Source organism: Folsomia candida, unplaced genomic scaffold, assembly GCF_002217175.1.
Source record: "Folsomia candida strain VU population unplaced genomic scaffold, ASM221717v1 Fcan01_Sc048, whole genome shotgun sequence".
Taxonomy (NCBI): Eukaryota; Metazoa; Arthropoda; class Collembola; order Entomobryomorpha; family Isotomidae; genus Folsomia; species Folsomia candida.
The window spans coordinates 701,670-725,296 of record NW_019091240.1 but is presented as its reverse complement, the minus strand read 5'-3'; the positions used below and the strand labels follow the sequence as shown (position 1 = coordinate 725,296).

Below are 23,627 nucleotides of genomic sequence, written 5' to 3'. Positions count from 1 at the left end.
AAAGTTAATAAGCCCCTCCTCTTCCTATCTCACAATGTTTATGTCCCCATATGTCTCCCCAGCTTCCGCCGCCACTGATTCCGAGAATTCTACTTTTACAATTAGATTTAGAGAAGAGTATCTGGATTGAATGGCTAATTGGTTAGGATGCGAGTCGCTTCGCATTCACGCGCATTATGCAGCCAAGGCCGCCGATGAATCATGACCATCCCAAGTATTCCAGTCAAAGGATCGTGAGGGCGTCACGATGAGGCGCTGTCCGTAAACTTGGTAACGCAGGCTAGTATGTGCAGGATAGGTTACCACTATTAGCGCCTGATGACGAGATTAAATGTACAAGTATTATCGACATTTATGATGACATGTGATGTGCTGTGACTTTACATACATGTGCAAGAAAATTGGAGGACATCATGATTTTTTCGTATCTAAGTTTGTAATTTATTGTTGTTTTTAGCACAGAGATAGACGACGCTTATATACTCCTGTTTTTGGCATATCTATGTATTATAATGGACAATTCGACTTGCTATAAACTCGGAATAAAGTCAAAGTGTAAAATGTTTTCTAATCAAAAATTGAAAATCATTCATCGTTTTTATTATTATTCAACACATTCTAGTTGACAGCTCTTGAATAATTTTGTAAAATTCTCATCTATCTCATTCTGATCTATGTATGTACATACATATATCCTTCCACATAATGAAACATACTGTGTTTGACTTACTGGCAAGTTTGTAGTAAATATATGCTAGGTTAGAAGTGTGTGAATTTACTCACTATCGCACAAACAATTATTATTAAGCCGTCAATTATTTTTACTTTCACCAACAATAAATTAGTATCGACTAATTGAAATTTTTAATTGCTCTTGAAGCCTAAAATAGGGAATAAATATTTTTTATAAAAAAAGGATTGGAAGGTTTGCAAAAATTAAAAAAAACTCTGAAATTAATTTGTTCGTAATAATACAACACAGATAAGCAATGTAATTGTCTCGGTGTCATTCATTCATTGCACTGTGCACTAGTCAAAAACGAGTCATGTTCTCATGCATCCGGAAAAAAGTATTGCCATTTTTTTGCCACCTAAGGCAAATCTTGTTGAGACTTTTCAATGAATAGACTTTAATCGCTTAATAAAGTTGACTATTTACAAAATACGGAGTCGTCTTGATGATTCTCCCTCTTTCGCGATGACTGACTGATTAGTAGCAAAAACACATATACTGATGAAGAGACAACAATTAAGTGAATGAAAGTACGTGATAGTCAAATAAGAGAAGGGCATTTGGGGTCCTGGATTTCGTTTGGAGTAGCGTTGCACTGCTTCTGCTGGGGGTGTGGTGGTATTACTGAGCTATACAAATGACGAAAAATACACGGTGGCACATGCCTTATTGTACGGGAAATAAAAATAGCATTGATTTATCCGGTGAGTATAACAGTAGGTATACATTGTTTTATACCGTCCATTTAACAAAATTAGTTTTATAACGTCGCCACCCAATATATGTAGCTTAACAGCTTATGTCAATAAGATAACAACCTAACGAAGCCATGACCCCTTTTTCAGCAATAATATCTCGTAAGAATTAAAACAAACATAAAGACAGTGTAAGACATGGGGAAATAATTGTTGTTGAGTTGTTCGTGGCAATAGCAAACATAAACGCTTTTGGGGATTTGCTTTAGTAGAACTACAAAATAATATTCACAGGTAATATACAATACACTAAACAAAAAATTGTTGTAGTAGTGGTCACAATAATAATAATTTCATCAATTTTAGTAATATGCAATCGGGTGTACATGAACGCTGCTGCAAAGGGTAAAAGTAATATATGCTAACATAACGCAGACGAGTTGATGTTCATACATGCTAACTGATGATACATAAAGGTAAAGATTTAAGTACTTAAATTCAGTTTCTTGGCATTGTCAAATTTTGAAAACAACATCGTGTTGAGAAGTTTGTGAATATGTCGAGTTGCCAATCGATTTGTCGTCTTCTGTTTTTCTTTATGGATATAAATATTAAATAATAGTAACACTGAAGTGGCCTGACTTAGAACTAACCAATACATTAATGAATCATCAGCGATATACATATATAAGTATGTACGAGTAATTGTAGTTGTAGTGGTAGTGGCAGACAACGGGTAGTTATACAAATTCTATGGATTATGTCGAAATCATGTGCATTATTATCAAATAATGCTTGCAGTTAAAGCCGAACTATGAAAACTACAAGAATCATCAGAATCACATCATATCATGCAAATATTGTTATGCTACATAATGTGCACTTAAATTACACGGTACGACATTATACAGCATTACTTACTCCTACGGACTACACTTGACTTGACTCAGCACTTTTTATACAAATTGTTACTTTGTTGATTTCAAATAGAGGAAAGGGACAGACAGACGGACAAATCATGAAGAATATACGTACGAAACTCTGTCCGTGTAAAGTTGGAGTTTCTGTGTGAGATATTTTATTTTTGTGTCACCAATAATAAGAATAATAGTTTATAACTTAGATAATCAGTTCAATTTTTCCTGTTAACTGAGTTTGTAACATGTTATGAAACAAATGGAAGTACAAAAACACTTTCACCACTGCTTTCACTGCTACAAAAGAACGAACTAACGAACGAGTCGTGTATGCCACAAAAAGCTATCCTTGAAGTAGATGTGCATACAAACACACGCACTTGTGGGTAAATACATATGTACTTGTATAATAATGACATTCCGGATGTTACCGTAGGAGCTTTGTAGCATAACTCAGCTTATCTTAGTTATTAGTCATTCGATATAAATACTCCATCTTTTTAGTGAAGGGACAAAAGGGTGGTGAGAATTTCGATGTCGGAAGGCTGTACCAGCAATTAGTAATGGTAGTAGTAGAAGAAGTATAGCTTATTGACAGGAGACGAGAAGTTAACGCACAATTTTTCTTGTCCGCATTAATTAATTATTATGTGGAGCACTTGATCGTTCTCCTCCCACACTCCACCAATACTTTTGCTGGTTGACTTATCTTTATTATTATTATTAGAGGTTTGTGGCCGTATATGTAAGTAGTTGTAACTGTAGTAGTAGTAGTACGTAATACAAGTATAAGTTGAAGATGTTGTAAGTTTCTACTTAACTATTAATTGTTCACTAAATGTTTAAGTTTGTAAAATCGGTTCTTTTTGTCACCTCACCGCTGGAGAAAATATTCTGGACTCTCGAAGCAGTCTAGCAGCAGCGCAACAGAACAGAGCACTAGTAGTAGTGTTGATTTTGAAAATATGGGTGGTTGTTATGTGCTTGGTTTTTTTTTCTTTGCTTGTGGGATTTGTCGAAGCACTAAGTCAAGTGGTGCTGCTGATTGGTAATCACGATGTGGTTCTAAATTTGTTTGCTAAAGTACGTTTCTTGCAATAAACATGGATTCGACTTCAAACCTTTGCACAAATTTAGTGTAAAGTTGGTTGAGCGGCTTGGAGTTGGGCCTCAGGCCCAGAGCCTGTTCAAAGAAAGTAAATCAACTGTTTGAAAAATTCGACCTTCAATTAGAGGAGGAAATATTGAACTTTGTTAACAAATGAATACATTTGTCATGTATACATGTAATATGTATACATACATATAAAATCCAATTTTAAAACCAATTGGTAGCTCTCACTTGTGATTACACGCGCTCCACAATAGTATGATTTTAAATGGCACACCCTTTCTTAATGTATTTCCTGTAAATTCTTTGATGCTGATAGTGTTTTAAATGTTTCTGGATCCAGCACCTCTATGGAGTATGTTTGAATACGATTTGAGTCGAATATTCTGAGGATTTGGGGGGACTCTATTAAATTTCGGGTTATCCCATCCACAGTAATTTGTGTTTGTTGCTGCTGCTGTGCTTGTTGCGAATTGGCGAGGTTTTGCAGATTTTGCATTTCCTGTTGTTCTTGCAACTGAGATCTGAGGGATTCCGTTTCCTGGTGGGTCCGCTCTTTCATGTCCTTCACCATTTGCTTCATTAAGAGAGCGGCTTGCGCTATTTTTTCTACCATCTGCAGTTAACGACGGAAAGATTAAATATACATGATGATAATTTATCCAATACTTACAATGGAGGTCTCCCAACGTATGCTCTCCGATTTTGATCAAAATTGTGTCAATCGATCACCAATTTAATTAATGTGAAATTTTCAAAAGACACTATCTGTCAATGCTCAGGTTAGGCGGAGATATTTCCATCCGATGAAAATTTCATATTAATTAAATTTGTGATCAATTGGCACTAATTTGGTCGAAATTTGTGAGCATACGTTGGGAGACCTCCGTTGTTAGTGGCATTAACTACTCACGTCTTCTAGATTTCTCCATGCCTCCTCCGTTGTGGGTGGAGACGCTTGATTCATCTTCATTAACGCTTGAGTCAGAGGGTTCATACTTGGCGTTATCCCACAAGGCGTTATAGGAGTCCCCACGTCAGACGACTCGTCAGTATTAGAATCCTTGGATTGTAACCTCTCCAACTTTGACTTGGATGAGTCGCCCTGTTGATTCTTTCTTTTTCTTTGGTATGGGGTAAATGGTCGGATAGGTCCAGTCTACACACAAAAAAGTTACGAAAATTAGCCTCCACGTGCTCATTGACTTTGTCAAAAATACATGTTCAATCAACTTGCAGAACAAAACCAGCGCTTACCGCGGACGAGTCGTCCACACAATTGCTACAAATACAACTCGATGCGTGCGGTACTAGGTATCCTTTGTCTATCAAAGTTTGTAACGTCCTTCCCCCAAAGCGAATAGATCGCTTCCAGTCTTTACTATTCCCCCTCCCACACAGCGCTTCAAACTCTGTGGGCGTAAACCACTGATCTCCCGACTTGATACACTTGCCCTTGTTTCCTGACCCGAACTTGGCTTTGTACAACTCTGCGTTAGTATCTTTACACCGGATGGGGAGCACAGCAGCGTTGACTGCCTCTTCCCACGTGAGATGCGTGATTGGGTTTTGGTGTTTGGAGTTTTGCAGAGGTGGCTGGGGCAGCCCAGGTTCTGTCTTCACTGTCACTTGGTGCAGCTGTTGCGATTGGGAGGTGTGGTGATGATGGTGCTGTTGTAGGTGGGCCTGTTGGATTTGATGAGTTTGTAACTGATGGTGCGTCAATGCTTCAGGATTTGCCAGAGAGACTGAGATTGATTGACCGTTCTGATTTTAGCAAAAAAAAATTCCCACATTATTAAACAATTCACGCTCTTCAAACAGAAGCTGATAGTACCTCTAAATAACCACTTACCCCATCCGCGTCCCCAATAACGGTATATGGTACGACGGGAATGGTGATTATACTCGCAGTTGTGACGTTGGTATGACCAAGTTGAGCAAGATGGTCCTCCACGGAGGTGGTGTCGTCGACGTCCACTTTTATTCTAATTTCTGTCTGCTGATTATCCAAGTTTTGATCTTGGAGCGATACAGAGACGGGTTGACAAGAGTTATCGACTTGCTGCAAATTCCCAGAGCCGTCGCACTCACAAATTATAGTGGTCGTCGTGTTGGCAGAGTTATGGTCGTGGTCGTGGTCTTCCTCTTGTTTTAATTCCTGCACCAACTGCTGCTGCTGCTGAGAATGGTCTTTATTCACTTCAGACCTCTCCATCCTGTGAGGGAAGGAGTTGGCAAGAAAATTGTGCGCTACTACACCACGGCCAAGGTGATGGAGAAGGCTTATGCAGGAGAGATCGATGTCACTGCAACAAAACAAATAATTCTATCAAACTTATGGCAAGTATTCAATGTATAGCATTATGTGCTTTTTGGAAATTTTTGGCCGGAAGTGCATTAAAGTTTCTGATAAAACAAATTTCAACATTTATTATTAGACCACAAGTGGAGAATTCCAGTAGTAGCCAATAGTAAACATATTATTTTTACGTTTTGAATGTTAATCTCATTAAAATTCTAAATTCAAATTATATCAAATTCTGTTAAATTTTCATCCAAATTTTAAAAATTCTACAAATACCTACTATCCTTACCCAAAAATGAACTCCTTTTTGTTCCAGCTGATCAGTAGTACAATTAATTAAGGATTTTACAATGAATCTCTTACACATAACTTCAAATTATTATTCCATTTAATAGTGCTCCATCGCTTAACTTCGTACTTCTCCAGATTATTTACGAAGGACTACTTCCACTCACACCCACCAACAAGGACTAGAATAAAGAGTCGTCAAGAAGATAAAACCTTATCCCACCACCACTAAATTCCCAAAGGTTGTTGTCAGTTATTAAATCTCTGTCATTTCTAATTCTCCTCTTTTTGATAGAATCTCAAGAAATTACTAATAGTAGTGTCCACAACTTGCCGTCACCTTTCTATCGTGACAACCCACCAATTACATGTCACCACTTTAAAATTAGGTGTCCATGTGACTCCACCTCCAAACTGTTGCAACTATCACGACGATTCAAGTCAAATTGTATTATACTATTTTTAAAACCATTTTTATTGCTCGGTGCAGATAAGCCTATTACTCTCTCTCTCTCTGTTGCTTTCACTTGTATCCGTATTATTAAAAGAATCACAACATCAACACAAGAAGAAGATGATCATGACTAGTTGTTTCATTGTTATCTCCACTCCAGCGTGCGTTCTATTCGTAGGGCGTCATCTAACTAACCAGCGAACCGCTGGTCTCGTTAAGCTTGGCTGTGGTCAAAAATTGCCAAATTTTCTCCTCCGCCGCCCCACACGACTGGTCGGAAGGAAGGAACACTTCCACCAAAAAATGTTAGTTAGTTTGATACAATGGTACTAAATAATTTGAGGAATCCCCCCTCTCTTACACACTCAAACTGCCTGGGATCCGATTAAGTATCGAATCCCTCCTGTTTGGAAAAGTCGGAAAATGTCGGCCAGAGGGTCTAGAGATACAAGTACGTAACTTACTTACTCCTTCTCGCTCTCTCTCTTTACGCTGTGGATGCGAGCAGTGTTGTTTGTTGTGGGGGATTCAATCTCTTTTTAACACTAAGCAGAACAGTCGTCGTTCAATGTGTGCTAACTTTTTACTTTTTACTCACCTTACGACTCGGCTGCGGCTGTTATGGGACCAGCAGATGAATTGTGTCACTCATCCCCAGAAGTAATAAAGAAGAGGAAGGTGGTACGATTTCAAAAGGGCTAAAAACCACACCATTGCATTATACATTCACCATATTGCTCTAATATGGTCTAAGAGAAAGAGGTGTGTTAAACGTAAATGCACTAGAGTATACCAACTTGTGTATGTACAACATGCAGGCTTTGTAAATATGTGGCGTTACCAACTTACTTCGTCATCACATCATCATCATCACCACTTTATATCCTCGCAGTTCCATTACAGCCCAAGTAGGGAGATGGTGGGAGGGTTGCTGCTTAATAGGAGCGAGCAAAGGAAAATAATATATGAATGAGCCAATGCAAGCCATCATGTAATGGGAGAAGAAGAAGAAGGAATGTTGTATGCACAAGCTCTCAAGCCGTATAAATCTTTAGTGCATAGTCTCACAATATTGAGTTCCTGCTCTAAAGCCTTATCCCATTATGACTCATTTAACTCGGTATTATTTTTATTAATATGCATTAGTTTAGTTTTAGACGTGAAGGGAAAGCAGGCTGGATGGAGTGCTTTATGGGCTGCTTTTGGGAGGGTTAAAATCTAAGAAAATAGAGTGTCAAATGAAATAGAGGACAACTGGAGACGATCGAGTTTACTGCATAACGAACGAACGAGTGAACGGATGCCTTGTTGTTGAAAGGTTTCATGAAGAAATGGTGACGAATATGTTATTTAAAACAAGGAGTAGAATGACATTAATACATACGTTCATTTGTGTTATTCTCATTTTGATGACTCTGAAATAATTCCTCATGTCTGGGTCTCGAGATAAATTTGAACAAGTCGAGTTGAATGCAATTAGCGGAAATTCGAGAAATGAATAGAGAGCGAGATAAAGGAGTAATGTCATAGATAGAGTATGCAAGTCGGGTAGGTGACGCTTATTATTTTGGCATTTACTTAGTGCACACAGGAGAGGGTATTAGATATCATTTTATTTCATCTCGAATGAGGTTGTTATTTATTGGCGAGACCATGCAGAACGAGAGGGAGAATAATTCTCTGTGTCTGCTGGGAGGACCGAGGTACTAAAAATTGGACCACTTTTATGACGCAAATCTCATTCCCTATGTTGTTGGGGGTGGCGTCATACATACAAGAACGCAAAGTTATTGTTGACTCGCAATCCTGTACAATGTGTGTTGAAAGGAGGGTCGGGTGCGTACTATGTGGTCACAATTGCCCCGTTTTTGCACATTTGAAGAAATCTTGAAAGACAAAATGATAATTAATGGCCTAAAAATAGTGGAGATTGGATAAATTTATGAAATTAGATTCTTTTTATAACCTTGCAATTTATCTCCTGCGTCATGTACGTCGTGTGGTGAGAGATGTGGGGGCTCTCCGTTTAGAGGGGTCGATCTGGTTTCTTGTTACCCGGATCGGAGCCAGTGGGTACACTGTTCGGGCATGCGAACAACCCGATTCGGAGAGGGTAACAGTCCACGCATGTCTTAACAATACCAATATCAGTTGTATACAGAGTTTACATTTCATACAAAATTGTGTACGCGTCCTGTTCACGAGTCCAAAGCAAGCGAAGTTCAAAAACCATGGGAACGATGCACATGGTGTTTTTGTGAATATAAATATCACGTATATTTGGTTTTTTAAGAGAAGAGGATTGTTTTGTGGACTGATGGTTAATCTGTCAGTTTCAGTCACGAATTGGTTGAACGACGGTTTTGGTCCAAGTAAAAAGGGCTGCTTTTAGGCCTCACAATAAATTATGCATATGAATGAAAATGGTGAAAAATAATGACAAATATCTCTCCAAGTTCTGTATTTCAGACGTGCTATGGTTTATTAGCATCCATAGTTCGAGTTAGTAGTAGTCGGTCATAAATATATTTAACCTAGTGACAGTCGCATTAAGTAATAGGCTATGATTACCGTACTCTATATCCTCCGCTCAAATGTAAACTAATGCTAAAATGTTGACGTTATCGACAGGTCTGGCTGCGACCTGCTGATGGTGAATTTTTATGTGTCCACTCTGGTAGTCGCAGCAGCAGGTAGAAATATCTTTTTAAACGAGTGCATCATTATTCACATTTCATCTGCTACACACTAAATACATCACCATCGACAATAATAATAGTGCGGAGTACGAAACAACACCACCACCATTGCATGTTCAGGAAAGTTAATACCGCATATTTTGATTGGAATCTTTTGACCGAGTAACAACACGGGTAATTAGTATCCGTGTCGTGTGGCTAAAAATTCATAGTTTTATTTGCAGTCGACCAGTAGTAGGACCACCCAGATGGACATACATACACCAGCATTTTTAAATCCCTATGTAATATATGTACTAGACTCTTATACAATGGCTTATGATTAACAGTAGCATTTCTTATTAAGCAATTAACGACCAGGCAACCTCGGCGTGTATTTGCGTACCGCTCCCAACAACGTTTTTTTTGCACGTGAATTTGCCAGCTTTCTCCAGTGTGTCGACATGGATAGATAGTACATGTTAGTGATTATTAACCTTAAAATTAGCATTGTACATTGTTACGGATCGCACATTTGCCCGCACAAACTCCTCAGTTATCAATCCTTGTAGTAAAACTAAAGGTGTATGTATATGAAAGAATATATAGCCCTCATCATATCCCACAAAAATCTCCTCCCTCTCTTACAACGTCATACATAATTTAGTAAAGCCACTCATCACCACCGTATATAAATATGCAGCCACGCCATACCACACACCACCACCACCAATGTCACAAAGCTTGTCGTCGTTGTGTCCTGGTTTGACATATTTTTGCATTTTACATAGCATAGTTTTTTAACTAATGTGAGATTACAGATATTTGCTCAATGTATTCGAATAAGATTTCTTTTAAGGAGGAGGTATAACAACTGTGAGATAACTTTCCCTCAGATCTACATAGTGTGAATTTTTAAGTTGGTTAATACGGGTTATCCAACAATTGATAACAACCAGTTGTGTTGTTGGAGTGTTTAATATTATTGAGTGAGCTGTAGTTCTTCCTACCTAACTAATCGGGTTTCATCAATTAGTTTTTGTAAAACTGGTAATTCGAAAGTATTCAAAATCAAGCCGGATTTAATTGTGAATTTTGTTTCTAGAATATTCAGAAAAATGCGAGCAAGTAATTTGCTTGTTTACTTAGGATAATCTTAGCGATAGTGATGATGGGAACTGATGACATACCTGATTTAATAATAATTGTACTTGATTTATCGTTTTAAGGATCCAGCACAGAATTTCATTCTTCCTACTTAATTGCTCAGTACTTTCACTCACTCAACATTATTAATACGCTTCACGTAAAGAATCTCGTCAAATTTTACGGACTAAGAAGGTTAAGACTATATCCTAACAGTATAGTCGTAGATAAAATGGATGGATTGATGGAATTTTTATACCAAGAAAATTGGCTCTGTAATTTTTTCTAGCTACATAGATTTGTTTCGCTGTATGTGTGAAGAAGGGAGAGAGAGATTGCATACAGAGTGTCTTTCAATTGGTAAGTAAACTGCACTAATGTATACGTAGAGGTTTGGAGAGACGCTAGTAGTGAACATCTACTGTATAGATAACCCCTCAGTCCTTCCTTCGTGGTAATACCGACTAATTAGTTTGGCAGGAAATTTTATTTGCATTTAGTTTACCAGATTTAGACGAAGAAGACGAGGATAAGAGGGATGTGGGTATTAATTTGTCAACTAACACATGTGAATTCACAAAATACATAATACTCTGCCCCTTCTCACCGATATGATGGAGTGGGTTTTAAATAAGGGAAAATAATTATTGCGTAATTATTAACTAACTAATGCACATACTGATTATGAATAGTGGTGATGATGATGATGATAATGATGATAAGGTGAGTGAGTGGTGATCAGAGTCTAGTATATATTTCTTAAATGAGAAGAGTAATTAGGCATCATTTTCAAAAAAGGCCGAGAGTCACATATCATCATGCTATGTCATCATGTCATTATTAAAATTATCGGTGGATTGGTGAATCAGTATTCCACTCTATCTCAAATTCCTCAAATTAATTCTTTGCAATAAGTGATATTGATTGTTAACCCAATATTTAACTGATCAATTAGTAATCCATAAACTTGATAAATATTTTATTACATGTGTAGCAAGCACTCAATGATATTTGCCCAACAGAATAACCTTCGTTCTTTGTAATGCATATGACAAGAAGTGCAGCATTCATTCAAATAAATAATCGTCATCATCCCTACTTTTCGGTTAAAATAACGTGTTAGTCGATAAATATATAGCTAATTTCCTAATGGAGGAATGTAGTGTAAGGATATCAGCCCTGGGACCTTGTTACCTGAAAATAGTATGCATAGTAGAGGAATAAATATTATTATCTGACGAGTCCATGCCCCATCAAATTCACAGTCTTATAAGTGTTACCTAATTGAACTATTTTTAACAATAAATACACTTTCCAAACTATAAAGAATAAATAGTCCCACAAATGCACCCACATATATTTACGTAGTACTAGCAGCAGCAGCAGCAGCAGAAAGAAACCCACCCTTCGTCATTAATTACACAAAATAAATTAAGTGCAGAGTTTACGCTATACCTACGCTATAGCCGAAATCCCATCGAATTTACTTATACACAGGCACATGTTGCTAAACTCTCAATCATGAATCGTCATCGTGTCCTTAATTTCATTGGATGTCATTGTACAGGTGAAACGCAAGTTACAAGTAAAGTCCGAGTTGAAAATTACAATCATTAGCAGGAGGAGGAGGAATACTGATGTAGATAATATTTAATGGTGATTTGAAGGAACACTAGGTTCAAGTCAAAGGTTAATCAAATACCTACCGTAGCTATTATAATGATGATATAAGTGATCATTCATAATAATACTTTTTTGTGTTAACGAGATTGAACGTAAGACGATAAAACAGATTTAGTTGGCCAAGTACGTACACATTTGGGTAGGAGAGAAATCTGAGAAATAATGAATTGAACGTGGTGGTGGCACTATGTATAAAATTTCAAAGTTGAACCAAAATTGAACCGAATTCATTGAGGAGACATCAGACGATCTGTTCCTTCTTCATGGGAATTGGGGGTGGAGAGTTTGACTGCAAATTGTTCGAGTTGTGAGTCGAACTTGAACTCATGCTCGCGTTTGAGTTGCTTATGGACGAAGTAGTTGAACCACCCATGGTACCATTTGTGGTGGGCTTGATGCTGTTGGATGTGGAACTGTGGTTGGGTGCAGAGATCAGACTGCTGCCCACACCATTCGTTTGCGGAATCGTTGTGGTTGTGGTGGTCGTGGGGGTGGGACTCGAGCAGAACTCTTTCTTCCCCCCATTAGTAGACGGAAGAGGGATCAGTGGGGGTGGTTGCGAGCCTCCGTTATGGTGATGCTTACTCCCCACACTGTTGACCCGGTGGTGGGAGTGGTGGTGGGAATGGGGTGAGCTAGTAATGGAATGATCCCGATTTCCAGATTGATGATGATGGCTGTTATGATGGAGGATCTGCTTAGAGTTGAGATCCGTGAGGAGTAGAGACGTCGACGAGTTCTCAGAAATGCTTCCTCGAATGTCTTTGGGTTGGACGCGGATCTCGTGGAAATCACTTTCTTTGTCAGACTCAGTCTATAAATTAGATCAGAATTCATACAAATGGTGAATGGATTTCAATGCGTTTGTCAGAATAGTTTTTCTGAGTGTGTAGTTAGTTACCTGTCGACTCATCGTATTATTCGAAAAGATTGAAAGTCGATCAGACGTGTCCGAACCACAGGACGAACTTTCACTCAATTGTTCCGAATTACCAAATTTCCTCGCTGCCCGTGGACTTGGAGGTGGTGGTCGTCTGGAACAGACTTGCGATTGAATATGCTCACATATTCTGCGAAATCTACGTATATTTCCGGACAGGAGGACGAATGTGACGGCGTAAAGGAATTCTGATGTTCTAGATATCTGTTCAAGAAATATGTTTAAATTAATTATTACTTTACAATAAGCTCTTATGCCGTGATCTGGCAATTAAATGTTAATAAAAAAATATAAGAACTTATCATGCATACCAGAGTTAATTTAAAATGTAATTTAAAAATATAAAAGTTTACCCTGTCGGGCGCTGAGGGATGCCCGGTCGGCTTCGGCACGGGGGAAATGTCCACTTGGAATCGAACTTGGCGTTGAATTTGGAACATTGCTGGACCTGAAGACACCCGCTTGTACTCAACCTTGAATGACATTGGACTTGCAACGCTATGACTCAGTTCTGCTATCTATATATATAGACAACAATAGGAAAAAGAGGTATTCAGTTGACATCCTTTATGGAATGAGATGTGTGTATACATAACACTTGATAATAGCATTCGTACCGATAAGAAAGCATGGATAAGATCAGCCTTAACGGTGGCGAGAGGTTTCCCTCTCACTAGAATTGTGTACGCTTCATCCCGCTCGGAACCCATGAGACTGCCGAACCAGGAACGCTTCTAAGTAAATAATAACGTTTGCATATATTAATTATATTTATAAGCAGCATTTCATATTTGACAAAAGTTTGAGTAGCACGGTATTTTGTGGCAGATCAATACTTATAATGAACACGAATCTGCTGTCAAACTTTTAGAAATAATGTATGGAGCATTTTCACCAATCATGTCGGTTCGGTAATTTCACAGGGAAAGTTTGCTAGTGAAAATGCTCCATTTCTGTATGGACTGCATTGTTGAACCAACCGTTAGTTCGGGGGATCCTTCCGGCGTCAAGTGGACCTCCTCGTTGGACGCTGCATCAGTAAAATACAACGTTAGACAATTCAATTTATGGAGGTTAGTTCGTCAAGGAAAGAAGAGCATGATATAATTTTTGGGTTTTCATATTGTCATGTAAAGAGTCGTCGTCGTGTCATCATCTTTCCCACTCATTTCCAATTCAGCAGTTAAGTTCATTTAAGTGACAGGGACAAGAGCACTCCAATTCCCATGAATTATGGATTATGTATGATTACTGGGGAAAAGCTGTTTTCGATATTTGACATTTACTCGAGACCGAGAATCGTCCTCCTTTTTTATTCACTGCTCGTACTTCTACACTCTGTTTGTGTCTGTGTGTGCAGGAGATGACGACGGACGTTGACATGAACATTCACTTTCAACTTTTAGTCAGACCAGGATATGAGCAAAATCGCATTCTTCCTTCATAAAATTTGTGACGAGTGGCTGTGAGATAAAAACTTTCCATCTCCTCGCCAAAAACCAAGTACAGAGTCAATCTCATCATCCACATCATTTGAGACTGGTTAATTCCGCCCGGAATGTGGAAGATGCAAATTGCCAGTAAATTAATTGATTAATGACATTAGTGTCACCCGAACCGTCACAGTCGTGCTCCGCAACTTTCACCAAAACCATCCATCCTTGCTGGAATTGACAATGAGATCGTTCTGTTGGAGAAAGTTGACATGTTAACGTATAATAATTTCCTATCATGCTGCACCCACCCACCCACCCACACCTAAAACTTGCTCAAGACAAGCGGCTAAACATTTTCCATATCCAATCGAAAACTCCGCATAAAATATTACGTATGATTTATTTCCTCTGGCCGTTGCATGTATGTAACCTTGTAACTCTGCTTTAATAATATGGTGGTGAAAGTTGTGGACCAACCTCTTTCTTCACCAAGAACTTTCTCCATTCATTCCAATCTCCAAGTAGCTGTACGTACACATACATACTGAAACTGAATGCATCAGCAACCGAGTTTGTGAGTGATTCATGCATAAATTATGACGAACCATGATGTGAATACTAATAACCAACCATTTCTCTAAAGACAGCCTGATACAGCCGGCACCCTTTGTCTCCCTGCCCTTCCCGACCAGCTTATGGCAAATCTCATCAAATTAAATATTTTGGAAAATATTTCCTCTTCGAACAAATCCGTCAAGTTCTAATTACTTCCGCTACACACACGCAGCCAGAAAGTAAGAAAAAAAACAGAATTTGTAAATCTCACTCTGCTGCTGTATTGCTGCTATTTATCCGTTCGAATTTCGAAATCAAGACCATCAATACAACGTAAGATGGGACGTAATTCCACGACCGCGCCAGGGCTGCTGATATGCCTCCTGAATTTTTCATGACGTGATTATTTACTCTGCTTTCTCTCCAGTCAAATGTTTTTGTTCAAGTTTCACCGGAACTGTTGTAGCTATTTGCTATTTAATATTAATATGCCCCCGGCTGAGACTTGGAGTAGACAAGAATTGTCGACCAAGTCGTTGGTCCCTTCTTCTTTGAGAAAACTTGAGCGGCGGATGAATTAAGTGGACTCTTTCCTGTGATGGACCCCTGCCTGCCTGCCTTCCTCTCCAGCGCAGCAACAGCAACCTTGACAGCCTTGGCTTGACTTGGCAATGTTTCAGACGTTCCCAACAAACGGAAGGAATTCTGCATCACTTGACTTCATACAAACCCACATCCATTTATGGATACGAAGGAACGCGAGGAAAAGGTAACGGGGTCTTGTTTTATGGTATCGTCACACTTTTACTTTCACCCGCCTCTCTTGCCTGCACATATATCCACCTTACCGCTCCTGCACACATAGCTCACGAGTAAATAGTGCTGTTAAGGAATTGGACAGAAGCCATTTCACACAAAATTTTATAGTTGCACAGGAAAAATGTTGATTGTGCGCGGACTCCAGACAGACAGTTATAAAGGATTAAATAATGGGTTTTTTTTACAATTTAGGGCTATTGACATCTATCTGTGCACTCACTGCTTTGTCCAGTCTGATTCATTTAATGCCACACAAGTAAATCGAGTCTGCACGATTATCTGTCATATTATTGAGAATAATGATCATCAAAAGGAATGGGCAGCCACCAAACAAACCTTAACTAAAATTAGATTCAACCTTGAACAAGGATTTAATCTAGACCAAATTACGAATAGCCTACATATGTTGACAATTATCAATAATTGCAAAGTTTCCGAAGAGATGACAGCAAACTTTGTTCAATCTACTAGTCCACTGGGGACTGTTTCCCGTATTGCAGTAACCTCAGCGACCTCAAGTACTTATCACCTGGATTCTCATCATCAAACCCATTTAGGTCACCAAACACACATCCTTTCGAAATAAATATTTCTTCCCAAAATTGAGAAAGTTTTTGAGGAAAAATTTCTAATAACTAACGCCACCATGCCATTAGGCAATTTAATGATTAGATTAGATTGGATTCGTGAGGAGCGGCGGAATCACGTTCGACCGACGGAAAGGACGACGACGGCGGATGATGATAAGAAGGTGAGATTGCGCCACATAACAGCCATTTCTACTCTTGTCAAAATTCTTTCCTTTTTCTCCTACTGACAATACATATGTCTCTCTGGCTGTCTGTCCGTGTGCGAATTCCAGAGAAATCCTGCCACTGCTAATACTGGACATGATGCAATGTCGTGATCTCAACTTTTTCTCCTCTTTTAGAAATATGGGGTCGATCCACTCGTCGAAACCAGCATCATCCAAGCAAATCAAGTAATGAAAAAAGTGGTATGACGCCCATCATGTCGACTTTTTTCTCCTGTACACGAAGGAATTGGAGTCAACACTGATAGGATTTTCCAAAATGAGAAAGTTAAAAAAAGTGAGACCAACACTGAGAGGCAAAGGTGAGACAATTCCGTAATGCTAAGTGGTCTGTCTACCAGCCACAGAGAGACAAGGGATATATTCGTGTATATGTATACGTATAGGGCGGTTACTGCGGCAGGCAGGATGGCACTCACACAGGAGAAAACACGGCACTTTCTCGCCTACGCACATACATTCCATTAATAGCAATTTCCTCCCACTAACTCCCTTTGTATGTAGTGCGACGACACTCTGCGTCTTTTCTCATTTCTTCGACTTGTTCTTGTCCTCAAGAAGACTTGTTCGCCCAAAAATTACACCATCTCCGGCATCCTCATTACACCACTGGTAGTCTGTTACCTTGAAGTTTTCTCCGATGAAACCTGGGTGAGCCGAGGAAGCTGTTTTTAAGAGTATTGAGCCTAGACCTCCAGTGAGCGAGATGTGGAGAACCAGGGGGTGTCGCGTTCGGAATATTTTGTCCCATCCCGGACGAATGGACACTGATCTGGGGGATGTCGTGAGGGTGGTGGTGGTGATGGTGGTGTGGGTGGTGGTGGAGATGCTCATTGTTCACGGATTGGTTGCCCCCACTCAGCCGGTCCCTGTGCGCCATTTTGGGTGAAGGGACGGGTGACGATGGGATAGAGCTGGCCAGCGAGGTGTGGTTTGTTAAGTGCAAACTTGGTCTTCGATGTCGACTGTGGAAGAAATACGAGACAGTTAGAGCAACAAAGTCATTTATAAGAAGATTAACTTTTATTTAAACATGACAAAATATTTATTTGGCCGTGAAGGAAAAAAAAAACGATGAAAGTTTAGCAGGATTTAGCATGTCTGCCAATCTTTCCCAACGCAAGGCTTAGAAATAAAGAAAGAAAGAGAAAGTGAATTTGGTTAAATGGAAACGTAATTTCGCCACAAAAAAAGGGATAAAAACTTCAAAAGGCTAATTGGCAAAGTCATTCTCTTATCAAATCGCACACCATGTTCATTATCAGACTGTGTGGTGAAACCTTTCCCTAATTGAATATTTTAACTTTGTCCTCCTTTCCATCCTCGTCTAATTTTAGTTCCATTCTGACGAGACGGAGAGAGAAAGCTCTTATGAAATAAAATAAGCATATCCTTTGATCTCTCTCTATCCTTTAGCATTGTGTTATCCTCCCTGAAGAAATCCTGCCAGAAAGAACTGAATAATTCCCCAAAATATCCTCCCTGCTCGCTATTTCCATTTCAAAGGTGCAACATGGAAGAGAGCTGGAGCCAGTTTTCAAATAATAATAATAATAATTCCTCAGACAAATTTGTTCTTGTTGGCTTGTTCTCGTCGTGTCCCTATTATAATCTTTCTTTTGTGCAACTCAGGTGTGTTTCTTGGAAGAGAGGTGAAATCCTGGAAAATATTTTGACAAACGCCAGTAGGGAGGATTTATACCACGTTTGTCTGTCTGTGGTATTAGAGACAAGTTAAGTAGGCCCCATGCAAACAGACGTACGTACATGCGAATAGGGATGAGATAGTTTTTGGTTGAGTGGGGAAAGTAGCCTGGTTGGCTTCTTGGTCTCGGGGGGGATATTTGTGAGAGAAAGTGAAGAAGCTGTTTGGTTGGCATGAGTGATTGAGAAAGCAAATTTTCTCGTTTTCCAAATACTACTCCTCAATTTGATGATTGTGTGTGCCAGAGAAGGTGGAGGAATGGCTAAAAAAGCGTACCTGTAGAGATGTCTCCTTGGGGTGATGGGGGATCCTTCAAACCAAAAAAATATCGTAATTATTAAGAATGTTAAATATTACCGAAGATACTGTTAATCTTCAATGTTGTCACATTCGTTTGATTATAAATATGAACTACTGTAATACGTAAAATTTATTGCTAACCTTCACTGATTCGATCAAACTGATATGCACAAGCGTTCCCATTAACTTTGTCAATACGTTTTCTGGGAGGATCCATACTTCCCGGGGTGGCGGACGACGTGGAGTTTGAGTTCGAACTTGTTGTGATGGAGGATGTAATATTGGCGGAAGAAATGGAGTCTCGACGTGACGAGCCGCTACCAAATTCGCCATCATCTTCTCTCGACGGTTTTCTCCGCTTTCGGTCCAATAAGAGGAAATAAATTACTTTCTCCGTATTGTGGCTGCAATTGTTAAAAGAAATCGGTTAGAAACTTTCCTAATTCTATTAAGAATGCGAGTCAGGTTTTATAATACGTTTTCTTCTTTATTACTGAATTTATTATTCAACATTTCCACTCTTCTCTCCGAATTTGCCTTTCTTGGTCCTGGCTTCCAAGAAAGAAAGGAAGGGGAGGAAAGAAGAAACTGGGTCATTGTGTCCAGAAGTAGACACTTCCTCCAGTTTTGCACAACCTTTCACCCACCCTGACTGCTTTGCATAATGAAGTAATCCAGCTGTTACAAGTATTACTTTTCCCCAGTGTGATTATTCCCATTTAGTTTTAATGACCTACAAGTGACACGTTTAGTCTTTGCATAAGACAGCAGAATACAAATAGAGAGAGAGAGCAAAGGACGAAAACGTATCAAACACGAGAAACTGTGACCCTTATTGTTCTTTTGTAATTGGCATGCCCTCAGGAACCACGAGGTCTAACATAACATAAACATAATACACAAGGTCCATAACAATTAAGCAGAAAAATCTCTCCCGTCTAGGAAACAAGGACCTGGCCCGACCATGCAGCCACTTGGATTAACATGCAATGGTCCCGTAGTTAAGTTACAACCCCATAAAAAGTGTTGCATGCATAAAAGTGAGAGTCAAGAGTCTCGAGACAACTAGCGGATTGGGAGCACTTGGCAAAATTTCCGAGAAGTGAACTTTCCCTCCATGACACATTGTCAACTTTTACTTTTATGAGAATGGGCAAACTATGAAGATCTACGTGCTATGTTCCAGTGCATATCAAGGTAGCCAGCCAGTAGTGGGATTGGCATGCAGCAGTGTTGATGCATAAATGGATTGGTTCGTCGGTGGCCTTTGGTTACAATGTATTTATCAGAGGACCATATGCTCCAACTGCATGCACCCATACGTAACCTATTTCAAAAGCATTGCTTCTTGAGTATGACAAGACAAGATTGTTATTTGTTATTCTGCGTTTATTTTGGTACTTGACTTGAGTCCGGAGCAGTAATGTTCACTGAGTTGGAGCGAGTGCAAAAGTCCCCCTGGGCATTTTTCCCAGTAGCAGCAGCAGCAGCTTTCTCTTCTTTCTTCACCGAAAACCCACCAACTTACTTCACCAACCTGAATGGGTCTCAGATAAGCCACTACTATAGATATCATTCCATAATAGACCGAGTAGCAGCTACCCACAAGAATATTTCACTCATCCAGGTTTTTTCCCTGAGAATTTTCAACTAAAATGCCAAGGTGGGAAGAGGCGTGACTACGTACTTACGTGTTAAGGAGTGGGGAGTCTATCAAGAAAAAAATGAACTGTTTCATCTCCATTATTAATATTAACATCCATCCACTCCTGCCGCTACCAACGCTAAACTGACACAAAAACTCTGCCTACTCCACATTTATAGTTGTACAAAGGCCTGCCTATTGACAGTTCTTTCCAATACAGGCTGGGAATAAATTCATGGGGTTGGGAAAGGAGAAAGTTTTAGGGGTTTTCCTTCCAGATATGAAAGGATATCTCGATATATAATGATGACGCCATCCTGCAGTCTTCCCATGCCTACAGTTCTGGGAATTAAAGTCTGGCTGGAGAAAGTTGGTGGTGGTGGTGGTGGTGAATGCATGCATGGGCTGGATTATTATTATTATGTACAAGGCTGTAAATCCAAGTTACTAAGGACGAGTGGATATTGTGCCAAGTGGAGCGATGGATAAAATACGGATTCGAGTTCGATGTGATCGAACTTTTTTCGGGAATTTCATCGCGGACTTTTTCCTAGCATCTAAAGAATGCTCGTTGTTTAAGGATGATATGAAACGTATATAAAACGGTGCCGACAACAGATCGACAGACCCATCCGCCGTTTTTATGCTCAGTCTCCCAAACACCACCAACTATTTTTATTTCATTTCGTTTTTAAAGCAAACATAACTAGGAAAAGAAGAGAAAAAAAACTCACTTTGGACTCAAAAGTTCTTGAATAAGTTTATCCCTGTCTTTGAAGCACCCCAGACTAGCGATTGCTTGGAGAACGTCTGGATCCACAGCATCGGGTGCGGGTATCACGTGCGTTTGAACCACGTCCATCATCGGCAACTCCAACTCCAGCTCGCCCTTCCCCCCCGCGGTGACCCAAGAGTGACGATTTATTTCAGCCAACTGCGGAAAAATAAGGAGAAAAATCAATTTGGAATTCAATTTGGAAATCAATACGATAATGTGGTAGCGAAATTTTATTATACAAACATTGTTACTCTCATGCCAGGCGAAATTAAGTTGAGAGTAAATTTATTGGATGGCAATATAATTACGTTCCTTGTGGCTTTAAAAAAGCAAACACAGCGCTCTGCTGAAATTTCCCTTCTCTTAAAGTGGGTGACCATTCAGCTAACTTGAACTAGTGTACTTGTAACGTGACAACGAGAAGTCGCATAGTTGACCATATTGAAAGTCGGACTTTTATTGTATGCTTTCACCTGGTCGGTCGGACTGTAGTTTCGTTGCGGCCCATTACACCCAGCGAAATAAAGCTTGGTCGTCATCCTCCTCCTTCCAAATACCATCAATAACGTGCCAGCCAGCCAGCTGTGGCACATGACCGTCTGACCTTTTAATTTTTATTGTACGCCATCATAATCATCATCATTATGTAATTCTTAAATACGTTGTGAGAATTATGAATTGGACGTTTGCTGCATACCATAAAAGTTACTTTCATGCAACAACCCATTTCATGTTTCCAGCTTTTGTGCATAAGCGAGCCGCGGCGGGTCCCAGTGCTCAGCGAACGTGATCACGGAAGTAAAATGAGTAAACTACAGGGGAACGATTCAGGTCTAAATATTCAACAAAGCAATCCCATCAGTTTCGTTTCATTCAATTGAATTGCGACAAGTACAACAAGAAGAGGAGCAGGAGAATCGGATTCCATCCAATCTCGGCTGCAGCCCCATCCGTCTCGAGTGCTTTCATTTGAAACAGGAAGGTTAATTTAGTAAGCTGGCTGCAGAAACGGCTTCAATGGCAGAAACTGACTCTCTCTCCTCCTCCCTCGAGAACGTTGTAATGAATTGTGAGGATTTGGGTTGGCTCCCATCTGCTTCCACTAACATGCGACGTAACAATAGTCCGTTTAGGAGCTATACGTGGTCGCTGTCTTGTTCCCTTTTGTCCTCCCATATATTTATTCCTGTCCCCCATTGTTCCCTTACGTGACATGACAAGAGGGAACAATTCTGTACGTACGTAAGTGTGTGCATGTACGTACATAGATACGTAGGTGGGAGACGAAGTAGGAGGTACAAATTTCAAAATAATCTAACTTCACAAAATTGAATCTGGGAGGCTGGAGTGGTTGAACCAATGTCATTATTATTATGAGACCAGCACCAGTAATCACATCAACTCGGTCGCTCTCAAATTAAGTGGATCCATTAGAAGAGCAGAATGTGGTCCAAGGTTCGAAGTGAGGGGTCAAACCATGACAAGTGCTGAAACAAGTGGCAGAATCGTGTTTTTAAATATTTGTTTTAGAGAAAAATGTTTGTATTTTCATTTCGTGCTCTTCACAACAACAATGAATTGGTTTTGTTTGTGTGAGGTCTAGCGAGTAACCACTCCATTCTGTAGAACAAATCCCCACGGAATCGCTTTGAGTTTGGAGAAAGCTAGCAGGTGTATATGCACAGGGAAGTAATCTCGTGGGAATCTCCTTCTCAAACTTTCACTCTGAACGGAACCTACAATGTACATACGTACGTACGTACTTGTGTGCAACTGCTACAAGTCTTCCTCCAAAGGCCAAGTCAGATGTGCATCCTTTTGTGGTTTTGCTTGGTAAACTAAAGGGATCAGTTCTGGCCTCCACAGTTCGTTTTCCAGGATTAAATCCAATGTTACAATTTTTAAAATAATCTCCACATCCACAACGCGTGGTCAAAGAAATAGATAAATCTGTAAGATTAGTAACTTTGTATTTACTCGCGAGGAGAAGAAGAACCTTGAGTGGGTTGTTAAGACCGCCCACATGTAATTGGAACAAAATCCACCCACTTGATCTTGTACACAGGAACAGACTACAATAAACCTGGGTGAACATATATACATAAGCTGAATATGCTTTCACTCTTTGTGGCAGTTCAGATTCCCACTTGTTTTATCCTCGTTTCCTTGTTCAGCTCACCTCTCCCACTTTCTGGTTCTCTTACCGTGGCAGCGGTACCGTGTAGTGGTGGTTGGTCCAACCAACTTTCCATCTCCACTTGGGCGGTGGGTACAAGGCAGCAGACAGACAGCCAGTTCACCTTGTTTCGGTTTGTGTGGTCGCTTTCTCTTTGGTTGTGTTAGTGTCGGATTAGAGACAACTCTGTCTTCCTCTTTCTTGCGTATTGTGCACGTTTGTTCTACGTGTTCAAGATTTTATTCCTCCGACTGCCCCACCAGGAAACCGACTCACCCAACTGTGCATGTATACTTAATGCAGCCAAAACCTAGTTCACGAAAACCACCACAACCAACATTATCATCCATTTGCTAACTAATCCTTAAGCTACAACACGACTTCACACCACGACCAACTAGCTCCATACATACCTAGACAACAACCCTCTCAAATTACGGAGCTAA

General features: G+C 39.8%; 2 protein-coding genes across 5 annotated transcripts in view; both read right to left on the bottom strand.

The window, feature by feature from the left end:
* Window positions 1–424: 424 nt before the first annotated feature.
* On the bottom strand, window positions 425–7,301 carry LOC110862000 (deformed epidermal autoregulatory factor 1 homolog). Of its 4 annotated transcripts, XR_002549127.2 has the most exons (6): window positions 6,054–7,060; window positions 5,294–5,765; window positions 4,714–5,223; window positions 4,370–4,615; window positions 3,688–4,072; window positions 425–3,528 (listed from the first exon to the last, which is right to left on the bottom strand). XR_002549127.2 is itself a non-coding variant. In XM_022111133.2 (5 exons), the coding sequence occupies exons 2-5, from the start codon at window positions 5,672–5,674 to the stop codon at window positions 3,740–3,742; spliced, it is 1,470 nt and encodes a 489-aa protein (XP_021966825.1). In that variant the 5' UTR covers window positions 5,675–5,765; window positions 7,105–7,301; the 3' UTR covers window positions 425–3,739. The 4 variants fall into 4 exon arrangements, 3 of the variants coding, with proteins under 3 accessions (XP_021966825.1, XP_021966822.1, XP_021966826.1); XM_022111133.2 differs by lacking the exon at window positions 6,054–7,060 and adding an exon at window positions 7,105–7,301 and having other exon boundaries at window positions 425–4,072; XM_022111130.2 differs by having other exon boundaries at window positions 425–4,072; window positions 6,054–7,061.
* Window positions 7,302–8,962: 1,661 nt separating this feature from the next.
* Window positions 8,963–23,627, bottom strand: part of LOC110862031 (serine/threonine-protein kinase BRSK2) — a 30,774-nt gene continuing 16,109 nt past the window's right edge. The window contains exons 7-15 of the mRNA XM_035845204.1: window positions 20,962–21,161; window positions 18,724–18,986; window positions 18,559–18,592; window positions 17,202–17,542; window positions 13,934–13,983; window positions 13,571–13,687; window positions 13,307–13,471; window positions 12,915–13,157; window positions 8,963–12,827 (exon numbers count right to left, since the gene is read on the bottom strand). Of these exons, the coding sequence (XP_035701097.1) occupies window positions 12,255–12,827; window positions 12,915–13,157; window positions 13,307–13,471; window positions 13,571–13,687; window positions 13,934–13,983; window positions 17,202–17,542; window positions 18,559–18,592; window positions 18,724–18,986; window positions 20,962–21,161 (1,986 nt within the window). The 3' untranslated portion in view covers window positions 8,963–12,254. The remainder of the gene's footprint in view (window positions 12,828–12,914; window positions 13,158–13,306; window positions 13,472–13,570; window positions 13,688–13,933; window positions 13,984–17,201; window positions 17,543–18,558; window positions 18,593–18,723; window positions 18,987–20,961; window positions 21,162–23,627) is intronic.

Excerpts from the sequence above, each read along its gene's own strand:
- LOC110862000 (XM_022111133.2), bottom strand. The coding sequence starts at position 5,674 with ATGGAGAGGTCTGAAGTGAATAAAGACCATTCTCAGCAGCAGCAGCAG. Across the intron at positions 5,224-5,293 it reads GGGTAAGTGGTTATTTAGAG|AACGGTCAATCAATCTCAGT; the intron begins GTACTATCAGCT and ends TGCTAAAATCAG. Across the intron at positions 4,073-4,369 it reads CATGGAGAAATCTAGAAGAC|ATGGTAGAAAAAATAGCGCA; the intron begins GTGAGTAGTTAA and ends CGTTAACTGCAG.